The sequence below is a fragment of the Pteropus medius genome, unplaced genomic scaffold, assembly GCF_902729225.1.
Source record: "Pteropus medius unplaced genomic scaffold, Ma_sr-lr_union100, whole genome shotgun sequence".
Classification (NCBI taxonomy): domain Eukaryota; kingdom Metazoa; phylum Chordata; class Mammalia; order Chiroptera; family Pteropodidae; genus Pteropus; species Pteropus medius.
This window is the reverse complement of record NW_024344378.1, coordinates 46,917,487-46,929,704: the sequence shown is the minus strand read 5'-3', so window position 1 is coordinate 46,929,704 and position 12,218 is coordinate 46,917,487. Positions and strand designations below refer to the sequence as shown.

Below are 12,218 nucleotides of genomic sequence, written 5' to 3'. Positions count from 1 at the left end.
TGCCCCATTTCTGTACAGCTCCTTGTTTTAATATTAAGCGTTATTCTTTAATTGCCTTGTTAATTCTTTTATATCCTGTGTAAGTTACTAGGAACATAAGCAGTATACTTTTACGCTTACCTTTATCTTGATTTTCTCATTTCCATACTGTCTATTCTAAAAGATTTAGCATTTTCAAGCTTTTTAAAGGCTGGAGTGGGAGAGGGTTTACAGTACTAGAAGAGAAATACCTTAGCCATTTTCTGGCTTACTTTCCTGATTTGAGGAATTTGAGTTCCAGAGAGATTAAGAAACTTGTCCAGGGCCACACAGCTAGTGAAAGACAAAGCCGAGAGTAGATTCTAGCTCTTCAGACTCCAAGACCAATGGTCACTCTGCTGCTTTGCTGATATAGCAAATGATATTTCTCAAGAGCACATAGTAAATTGCTTTCAAGCCTTTTTTTACTGTTGAAGTTGATTGCTAGTCATGTAAATCTGTAGCTATTTTAATAACTTGTTATGAGAATTTTGAGTTTAGTTGAAGCATGCATGTAATTTTAGAGACATCATTTTATGACTGAATATAAAAGATGTTAAAACATAAAACACTAAAAGTAAAACACACATACACATGCACTTATTTTGTGTAACAATTACCACTTTAAAATAGAACTAAAACCAGTAAGTAGAAGTTAACAGAATGGTAGTTTTGGAAGGGCTTCTAGAAGGAAGCGGAATAGGCTACCTTGTGAGGGGTGAGCTCCCTGTCAACTGAAAGTCTTCTGATACAGGCTGGTGTGTGTAGGAAGATGTAAAGAAAATGTCTATCTTTGTTGGATGGTTGGGCCAGGTGGCCTCTCCTGATTGACCCAATTCTAACACTATGGCAATTTTCAATAGGAAAACTGGAATCTCATGGGTTTCAAAGGGTATGTGGGCTTTGCCATGATGAGAAATCTCTCGTAGGTAGAGTTTTGACCTCAAGAACATGGACCCTGATTTCCTTGAATTTAGTATAATGCTTGGAGAATGATAGTATTCTTAATGAAAATTCACTTCAAACTAGACTTTATGAACAAAAAATAAACAGAACCATTTTTATCTACAGATGAAAAATAAAATAGTTTTTTTTGTTTGTTTTTAAGAAGGAAGAGGGTGACAAAATGAGAATCATCAAACAGTACTTTCTTTTACTGTCTAGTTCGGTGTATTATAAACAAGGCCATTTTCTCTACTTAGGATTTTAGCAACAGTAATTATCTCAAAGGAAACTTTCTTAGTTTCTTGAAGCATTAAAGCACATGTAAAAGCAATATGTTGAAAAATATTTGCTGTAAGTAAAAGAAAACGTTGGTATAAGAGTACAGATGAGTGGGAAGAATTACTGACCATAAAAATATTTGCTGACTGATGACCTAGTCCCCTTCTCCACATTTGCTTTGCCCCCAGAGGTGCTAGCATATTGCTGTATTCAGTGGGTATAACTAATACAGTTTCAGTTGCCTAAAAAGCAGTTGAATCATTTTATATCTTTATATGATGTTGATTATATGTTTAAATGATATTTTGGAGATACTGGGTTAAATAAAATATATTATTTAAATTTTTAAAACTGTGGTTGGGATATTATCTCACTTTATTTTTTCTCTCTTAAGCCTTGATTAGAAAACTATTGAATTGTCTCATAGCTTTGTATTTTAAAATTTTTTAACTTTTAATTTTGAAATAATATCAGACTTACAAAAAAGTTGCAAAAAATGTACATGGAATTCTTGAATACCCTTTACTCAAATTCTCCAAATTTCTTACATAAATACATTACAATGATCAAAATCAAATTACACTGACATGAACTATTATTCAACCTATAGACCTTATTCAGACTTCACCACTTGTCCCTGTAATGTCCATTTATGGTTCAGGATCAAATCCAGGATGAAATATTACATTTATTGTCATGTCCCTTAAGTATCCTTTAATATGAAACGATCTTTAGTTCTTGTCATTCATGACCATGACATTCAAAGAGTACTAGCAGTTGTTTTGTAAGTCTACAAAAACAATTAGTTTGGGTTTGTCTGATATTTCCTCATAATTAAATTCAGGTTATGTCATTTGGGCAGGAATGCCACAAGAAACAATGTTGTGTCCCCAGTGCATCATATCAGAAGACACTTACTGTTAACTTATTTTATTGCTGGTGATAATTGATTTTGATCATTTGTTTAAGATGGTATAATATTTAAAACTATGCAGTTTTCTGTTGTGATGTTTTAAACTGTGCAAATATCTTGGTTCTCATCATACTTTTACCTACTAATTTTAATATCCATTGATAAGTCTTGCCTGAAACAGTTATTACTGTGGTTATTCATTATATGGCTATTTAAAAAATTTTCCTCATAAATTTGTAGTTTAAGTATATAGTCTTTGTTTTGCTTTCTGTTTTATTTCCTTATAAAACCAAGAGGTACAATATTCTAATCATCACTTTCATTTTGTGCTTTTTTTTCCTTTTTTGTGCTTTTCTTAATATAAAATGTTTTCTTTCATGTCTAATAATCAGGGCCCATAGAGGAAATGAAGAGATATTACCAAAATTATATTTTTGTTCAAAACCTCATTGGGCAACTCATGTTCTACTTTACTAAAGCCATTCATCTCACACTATCCAGGGATAATCTCTTTTTTTTTTGTCCTATTCTACCTAGAAGGAATTCCAAGTGAAACTTGAACATTCTCAGTGTTCTCTTCACAGTGAGATACAAGGACTTATATAACCCTTGTTTATTCTTGGTCTTTTGCATCATCTTCTCCCCTTCCTCCCTCTAAACATCTGCTGTGTTCCAGGGACTACCAAGAGGGATTCAAGGCACAGAAAGGTTGTGACTAATTTCACAAGCTTGACTGTCTTGTCTCCTGAAAGTTTGGTGTCTGGCTGTCTCTTGGCAGCAGGATGATAAGTCTTTCCCACCTGTTCCAGAATGAGCCCTGATAATAAATTGCACATATGCTTGTCCTAAAACCCAAACACTGGCCACTTTGCGTGAGAGTGTTGACTGGGGAAATCTTGAGCTGTCATCTTGTCAGCAGAGAATCCTGACTTGGATTCTTTTTAAATTTGTATTTCTTTTATTAAAGCAGTTGAAATTTTTTTTTTTTCAGTTTTATTGAGATATAATTGGCATATAACACTGTATTAGTTTTAGGTATACAACATGATGATTTGGCATAGGTATATATTGTGAAATGATTACCATGATAACTGACTTGGATTTTCTGCCTCTTGTTCTCAGCCTTCTGCGATGACTCAGGGAGTTCAAGGAACAATTCGACCAGCTACCAACTTCGATGCTATGAGAGATGCAGAAATTCTTCGTAAAGCAATGAAGGGTTTTGGTAAGGAAAACAGATTTTTGTCTTATTTGTAAGTTCAAATTATTGAATCAAAAGTAAAAATAAGCTTTATATCAAACCAAGTTTATGTGTCAGCCTGTGTGCACATACTTCAATTTAATCTGGCACTAGATTCCTTATAAGCATCTAAGAGATACCCTCAAGGAGCACCTAACATAGACTTTATCCTTATTCTAACATGTATGATTCTTCCAGGGACAGATGAACAAGCAATCGTGGACGTTGTGGCCAACCGTTCCAATGATCAAAGGCAAAAAATTAAAGCAGCTTTTAAGACCATGTATGGCAAGGTATTTTTTTCTTGAGTGAGCATGAACAGTGGCCTATAGACCCTGCATTCTTGTCAGGTTGAACACTATCTTTTTATTAGTACTGGTAGAACAAAGTAGAGACGGCTATTCTAATTCCATAGTAGTCCGTGACCTCATAGTCACATGTTATACCATGTTTGGCATGTGATAGACATTCAGCAGAAAGTAGATTATGACCACAGCCATGATTTGTAGCTTGATTTTTAATCCTTTCCACATAGTGGAATTCAAAGCCTTCTTAAGAAGCCCCTGCTTATTCTTGGTCCTTTGCATCATCTTCCACTCCTCTCCCTTCCTCTAAACATATCCTGTACTTATGATTGTATGGAACTTCTTGCCATTCTCTGCACATACTATGATCTTTTATACTTCTATGTTTGGTTTATATTGTTGTCTTGGCCTAGAACATCTCTTCTTCTTTTTCTGCATGGCAAACAACTTCACCAGGTTTTTACTTAAATTAGCTACTCTGTGGCGTTTCTTTCATTGCTCTGGGCAGAATTTAGCTGCTTCTTCCACTGTGGTCCCATAGCTCTGTGTAAAACCTCTGCTATAACTGATATCACTGTCTACCCCACAAAACTGAGCTCCCCATTAGGCAAACCATGTCATAGTTGTCTTTGTATTTATAGCACCAAGTACAGGAACAATAACAAACATCCACTTAATAAATGTTTGTTGAATGGATGAGCTGTGACTAGATACAGCAAGATTCTGTGGCTAAAAAGTGCCATCGCTACAAAGGGAAAACCTAGGTAGCATTCATTTGCCATTTAACTTGGAATCCTAAAAATCTGCTAATTTTTCTGGATCCAGTTTACTTTTCTCAGAATGGGAGTAGAGATCCATTGGTTGGTCCCACCTTATCTATTCTACTCTGCTTTCCCTCTCTGCAGCTCAGATCCACATCTTTAGTCTTAAGGCTAATTAAATGACACAGATTCTATATTTCTTTAGAGCTTAACGTCAGACTCACTTCTCTCACAAAAGCATATTCCATATTATGAATTTCTGTAGTTCATAGACCGTCTGTGCTATGCTGTCTTGAATTTTCTTATATATCACTTTAGAATTAAAACTAAATTCACAGCCTGTTTTCATTATCCCCAGCTACCTTTCTCTTAAATTTCTATTAACTAATAAAAATACTCTTTGTCTAGGCTGCCATGATCTTCTTTGATTCCTATTCTTCATCAATTCAGTCAGTGAATATTTATTCAGTGCCTACTGTGTGCCAGGCTCTGCTTTGTTCTAGCAACTGGTTATTGACTATATCTTATTGATGTAATCCATAAAAGGGCTCTTTGAAGATGTGTCTTCTCTCTCATTTTTCTCTTAACATTTCCATTGCTATTACTTTATTCTTACCTAAATATTCTGGTATCCTAAATGTTCTCATCTATAGCCTCTTTGTCATCATAGTCCACTGTTGCCACGTCAATGCCATTTTCTTGCATAAAAGTTTCCAAGGCTTCTCCCAGCATGTAGAATCAAATTCACATTCTTTAGCTTGATAGTCAAGGTAGTAATCCAAGCATATAGTGACAACTTTGTCTTACTTATCTGTGAAAACATTCTCTTTTAACAAATTGGTTGTCTTATTGTTCCATTGAACAAGCTTTGTTCATTCTTGCCTCTGTACTGGTGATTCTCAATCTTAGCTGATCATCATACTCTCCTTTAGAACTTGTAAATGCATGTCGAATCTGAGTATTTATCTTCAACATTTTATTTTTTAAAGAAAAATTCAACAGATGATTTTAATGCATAGCCAAGGCTGGGAACCTTTTTGCCCAAAATACCTTCCTCCTTCTTCTTTGTCTGTTAATTTTTATATACTCTTCAAGATCTGTACTAAAAGCTTTCTCTGTGTCTGTAGCCCACTTTAACTTTTTCCGTTGTTTCTGTGCTACTTACTCATCTGGTGCTATAGAAAAAACTGCCTTATTTCTTTTTAAATGTTTATCTTTGCAAATAACATGATGATGATTTATACTTCCTCATAGAACAAGAGCAGTTTTTTATACTAATTAGTATCTGTTTATCATCTTGTTCATTTGAATTACTCTTTATTTCATGTATCTCTTGTCTTTGTACCTGGTATAGTAATGGAACTACAGTAAGAATTTATTAAGTGTTTATTGATAGAATGAGTAGAATACATCTACTTGAGTGTAGCAAACTTTAATTGTATATATTTATTTATTAGTATATAATATTTAGATTTGAAATTTAGGTTTCATAAAGCAATTCAATTCCATTTTTCCTCACTTCCCATTAAAAATATAAGCAACAAAATTTGGAGAGCACATATACTTAGTTCATACTTGTAATTAAACAGGATTTTTTTTTGTAATTAAACAGGATTTAATCAAAGATCTCAAATCAGAGTTAAGTGGAAATATGGAAGAATTGATCCTTGCCCTGTTCATGCCAACTACATATTACGATGCCTGGAGTTTACGGAATGCAATGAAGGTACTATATGTTATTTACTTTGAATATTTTATCTTATTTCAAAACCCCCACAAATTACAGCAGTTCTGAATTTACAGTGACAGCTAAAGCAGTACATTATTTCATATTGTCTGAATATATAAAGCTTTTTCAGCTCCAGAAGTCAAAGAAATAGTTGATAGAACAGTAAGATTTAATAACTTTCAGAGTTTGTTTTTCTTTTGTATAATTCTCCTTTCTTCATTCACATAGGGAGCAGGAACTCAGGAACGTGTATTGATTGAAATTTTATGCACAAGAACTAATCAGGAAATCCGAGAAATTGTCAGATGTTATCAATCGGAATTTGGACGAGACCTTGAAAAGGACATTAGGTCAGATACATCAGGGCATTTTGAACGTTTACTTGTATCCATGTGCCAGGTGAGTAGAGCATAAATGTTTGTGTTCTTGTGGAAGGAACATTCTTTACTGCCTGTTGCCAGTGAACATTCTTTATTCTTTTTAATATTTAGCCCTCTTGAAATCTTCTAGACTTAAGAGGGACAACACAGAACCCAATGTACAAATTTCTTTGTTGTCACTACTAGGACTTATTTCTGTAGATCTGGCTCTGTGAGGAATCAGAAATTAACCTCTTTAAAATTGTATGGAATCAGAAATCACCTTGAGGCTGTGTCTTAGGATGGGGATGAATCTGTACTTTTAAGCTTAGCATTGTACTGCCAATTAAGTTGGGCCATCAACCGGAGATACGCAGGACTGTCATGTTAGTGCTATAGGAGGAGAGAACTGTGTGGGGAGAGCCACAGATGCAGAAGAACGTTTTAGAATTCACAGAAATATTGCGATTAGCATGTTCCTTATTCTGACTCCCCAAATATGTTGGAGAGGTGACAGAAAATTCGCCAAATAGGGTCTTTGGAATGATATTATAAACATAATTAGAATGAGATGATGGGGGTATATTTGAAAGAGATACAAGACTAGCACACTGATTCAGTATCAGGAGTTATTGGCTATCCTGCCTGCACACAAGGTTGTACAGTCTTGAGGGATCTCAAAGTAGAAGAGAGGTTCTTCAGAGCAAAGGAAGGTAGTTGCAGAAAAGATAATATACCAGAGTGAGTGGAGAGGGAAATGAACAAAGAAAGCAAATGGGTGGGAGGAGGTCGAGTTTACAGACAACGGCTTAGCAGCCAGGGAATAGGTTAGCATTTAAAAAGAACAAGAAGGAAACAGAAACAAATTTAATGCTAAAAAAATGATTATTGAGACTTCATATGAGATACTGAGTCTCTTTATGCAGGATTCAAGGCCCAGCCATTTTATAAAGTGAAGGGACCTCTTGCAGGAAGTGAGCAGAAGAATGGCTTCCTAGGAAAATTGAACTGTATTATGTGTTTGAATCTAAAGGCACTAATGTGGGAAGTTTTTCCTGAGCACCTTTTGCTGTGTTATATTCAGTTGTCTGTTTAGAATATGCTTCTACATATTCCTCGTGCCCAGGGCTCTTCAGAAGACAGTTTCCTACCTTCAAGGAACACCTCTCCATTTTGCTCCTCAGACAGATACCGAGACTCTAGAGGACAGCCTTTCCTTTGTTTGGGTTTGTGTTTCTATTTTTAAGAGAAACCAACTGCCCACCTCAGCTTTACTCTTGTTCAGGCTCAGAGCTTCCTCTCTACCTCTCCTTCCCTCCTTCCCTCCTTCCTATCCCAGGAGAGAGTTTGGTACACAAATCGGAACAGCTCAGTAGAACTTGAATTATTTATAGCTTCTTTTAAAAAGCTCTGGCATCATTTTTATTTATACATTCATAATAAATACTTATATACTAAGATTACATTTGGATGAAAGGAAGGAAGTTCATGAAGCCTCCATATTATATGTTTCCCCGCCTTAACTTAAATATCTTGAGGGCAGAGACCTTGTCTGTCTTCCACCTAGCACATTCTTTTGGTTTTGTTTCTCTGGAGAACCCTGACTAATACAGCCTGGCACAAAAAAGTGCTCTATACCTTTTACTTTTTAGTTGCATGAATGAATAAAAATGGAATTAAATGTAATGCATATTGATCTTAAATCCTAGCTAAGGATAATTAGAATTTCTTCAAAAGTGGTAGTTTATATCTCCTAGTAGATATTTGTCTTTTTATTTTTGTCAGGGGAAAAATGTGTGTATAAATCATGTAGATGTGTATGTAATTTTTTTTATGGAAACCTTTTCTGGTTTCATTTAACTCTCAAAGCCCTGAAAACCTCTCATTTTAACATAACCTTATTAAACTATGATCATATATTATAAAATTCAAAGTTGGCAGTGTAATAAAGTACTAGTTATATTAGTGTAGTTTTCTTTGAAAATGAAAGATATGCATGACAGACTTTATGCATTAATCTTTAGTAAATTATCCCTTTAAGTCCAAAAGTGATTAGATTGGAAAGAAAAATTTTAAGATCCTGTATCATTTGCTTCCAATTCCTGCCTTCCTCTTTTGCAGGGAAATCGTGACGAGAACCAGAATGTTAACCACCAGTTGGCTCAGGAAGATGCTCAGCGTCTCTATCAAGCTGGTGAGGGGAGGCTGGGGACAGATGAATCTTGCTTTAACATGATTCTTGCCACGAGAAGCTTTCCTCAGCTGAAAGCTACTATGGATGCCTATTCCAGGGTATGAGCTTTTCTTTTGAAGACGTGGCTTCTGCTTTAAGGGGTGAAAGTATTTTAACTCCTATACTTTTTGTTTGCAGATGGCTAATAGAGATTTGTTAAGCAGTGTTGGCCGTGAGTTTTCCGGAAATGTTGAAAGTGGTTTGAAGACTATCTGTAAGATACTTTTGTGTTTTGCTTCGTTTTGTTTATAAATGAGTGAGGCTTTGAATAGTTGTTCCTATTAAGTAATAATAATTAATGTGGCCTCCTTGGAATCTGCATAGGCAGAGGCTGAGCTAATCTATGTTTTTATATGCAGTTCCCTATGAATGGTGGGTGGCGTGATCAATTAGGGTTGTTTTGGAATTATTTGATCTTTATTATAACTATATGCTCTTCTTGAGGCATATACAAGAATATATGACAGACTGTAGCATTCCCATTAAGGTGAATGGGAAAGCACTAAGCAACTACGAGTGCCACCACACAGCGTCATTTTGAACCCCAGCCCCAAACACTTTTTAAGTATTCAGCCCAATGAGATTCTTTTCTCTTTTGAAATTAACCTAATTTCTGGTGTCCTGACATTGAAATGTCCAACAAAACGGAAATTTCATTCTCATGTAGCATTTAGGGGTAAAAAGAGTATTAGTAACACATTGGTATTAGCAATTGAATGTCTTACAAATAGTACTATAGTAATTGTAGCTAAATTAATAACATACAGTTAGTATATCTCTTTCATTTACAGGAAGAGATTTTGCTAAGTTAATTTTCCCAAGAGAAAATGTGTCAGATTTCTTATTATCATTCTCAAATCTGCTCAAATCTGTGTTTTCTTTATTATGTTGGAGTGTATCTCATACCCTTTCTCAGGCAAATGATATATTTGACTTCTAGTATTCAGATTTTACTCATTATTCCTTTTAAGTAAGATAATACTAGGGCACAGTTGCTACAGATATACTATAAGGGGAAAAATGTAAAGAATCTAAACTATTGCATCTATGGAGAAAAAATGATTTTTGGGGTGCCAGAGGAAATCTTCTAGACTTGAAAGTAGCCTGTGTGGTGCATCTAAAAAGGATGGATGTTGAGAAAAATCAAAGGGGCAGGACATTATCAACTCACTTCAGATTTCTGAGATGACTACATAGAAAATGATCAGAGGCAGGCTAGAAGTGATAAATGAAGCTAGAGCATGGACGTGTTTGTCAAGTCATGATTCCATGTCTGAAACATCTCTAACTTGCAGTGCAGTGTGCCCTGAACCGTCCTGCCTTCTTTGCTGAGAGGCTGTACTATTCTATGAAAGGTGCTGGCACAGATGACTCCACCCTGGTCAGGATTGTGGTCACTCGAAGTGAGGTGAGGATTTCTCTTTTTGTCCGATCTTACTTGATTTTGAATGTTAATTTCTTAAAAGTTCCTTAGTTGGTTGTTAGTCCCTCGGGAATGATGTTAAGAAAGAGCTGTCTTTGTCACTGCCTGTAGAGTCTGTAAAAAGTAGTGTTCACTTCTCTCATGCCATGATTGAGGCTTGCTTTAGTGAAACAGACCACTGTACTGTACCTCAGTAAATCCCTAGTGCCAAGAGATTTTCCTGGTTGAGGAGGTCTGTGAAGAATACTAGTTTATGGCAAGTTGGAAGATGTTTATCTTTTGGTTTTCATTTTGCTTTTGTTAAAATTTGTATGAAAGACCTATGCAGATTAATCCTATTGGATATAAAAATTATGGAAATTTAGTATACCTTGTTAATTATAGAACAATTAAAAAAAAACTCATCTTTATCTCTTTACCTAAATATAGCCTCAAATGTCTTCTTTCTTCGATATTTATATTTATTGGATTTTTAAATTTAAAGATATATACTACTAAATTATACTAAAGGTAAATTATTTTTTAAAAAGACAGCCAGAATATGGTGTTTAAAAAGAAACTTTTTGTGTATTTCTTCTTAGACCTAAATTTTCTAAGTAGGACCTTTTTTTTCTAATTGCAATAAAATATACATAACAAAATCATTTTAACCATTTTTAAGAGTGGCGTTAAGTACATTCAAATTGTTGTACAACCATCACCACCAGAATTCTTTCATTTCGTAAAGCTGAAAATCCATACTCATTAAACAGCAATTCACCATTCTCTCCCCTCAGCCTTTGGCAACCACCATTTTACCTCCTGTTCCTACGTATTTGACTACTCCATATATTTTATATAAGTGGAATCATACAGTATTTGACCTTTTGTGACTGGCTTTTTCACTTAGCATAACATTTTCAAGGTTCATCCATGTTGTATCTTGTGTCAGAATTTCCTTTTTAAGACTGAATAATATTCCATTGTATGTATACACTTTCTTCATTTAATCCATTCATCCATCAGTGGACTCTTGGGTTGTTTCCACCTTTTGGCTGTTGTGAACAATGCTGCTTTGAGCATGGGTGTGCAAATATTTGAGTTCCTGCTTGCACTTTTGTGTACATAACCAGAAGTGGAATTGCTCTGTCATATGGTAGTTCTATTTTATTATTTTGAGGAATCACCATACCATTTTCCACAGTGGCTGCACCATTGTACATTCCAACCAGCAATACACAATGGTTCCAGCTTCTCCATTCTTGCCAACACTTGCTATTTTTGGTGTTTTTGATAATAGACCTCTTATCAAATGTTTTTTAAATGTCTAATATTTTTGGAATAATAGATGAAACTGGTGCTACTCTTATTCAGTATTTTTACAGAACTGTGAATCAGACCTTCATTGGGTGATTCTAGCACTAGTATGAATGCTAGCTATATAGTGTCAGTCACTTGAAAAAAGTCACTTGGTATTTTTCTCCCTTTGCTTTGATTATAATTAGGATCTTTTCACTATCAGAGAATAATTCTAATAAATACTAGCTTTCTTTTGACAGCCTTTTTCTAACATCACAAATATCATCTCTTGTATGCAGATTGATCTTGTACAAATAAAACAGATATTCAATCAGATGTATCAGAAGACCCTCGGCACAATGATTGCAAGTGACACAAGTGGAGATTACCGAAGGCTTCTTCTGGCCATCGTTGGCCAGTAGGATGGATTTTTTTTAAATAAATGAAGCTATTCAAAGCTTATTCTTCAAAGCAGTGACTGACCTGCATGCAGAAATATCAACAACCATCGCCTAACCAAAAGAGCTTTTTATTAGGGACTGTGTCAGGGTATTGTGCTTGGTTTGCACATGTGGTTATTGCCTTAATTCTGATGTTATTTTTTCTCTACATAAAATCAGTATAAAGCCATATCATAATGATGTAGTAATAATGCAATGTTTGTAAAGCGTAATTTTCTCACTGCTCTTATTCTAATCAGGATACCAAATTGAATAAAAATCACAACAATCTCTA

General features: G+C 34.9%; 1 protein-coding gene across 2 annotated transcripts in view; it reads left to right on the top strand.

Annotated features, from left to right (window-relative positions):
* ANXA7 (annexin A7) overlaps positions 1-12,218 on the top strand; it is a 24,281-nt gene extending 12,063 nt beyond the window's left edge. For both annotated transcript variants that reach the window (XM_039872144.1, XM_039872143.1), the window contains exons 6-13: positions 3,278-3,380; positions 3,594-3,688; positions 6,074-6,187; positions 6,419-6,589; positions 8,671-8,841; positions 8,921-8,996; positions 10,078-10,190; positions 11,783-12,218. In XM_039872144.1, the coding sequence (XP_039728078.1) occupies positions 3,278-3,380; positions 3,594-3,688; positions 6,074-6,187; positions 6,419-6,589; positions 8,671-8,841; positions 8,921-8,996; positions 10,078-10,190; positions 11,783-11,905 (966 nt within the window). In that variant the 3' untranslated portion in view covers positions 11,906-12,218. The remainder of the gene's footprint in view (positions 1-3,277; positions 3,381-3,593; positions 3,689-6,073; positions 6,188-6,418; positions 6,590-8,670; positions 8,842-8,920; positions 8,997-10,077; positions 10,191-11,782) is intronic.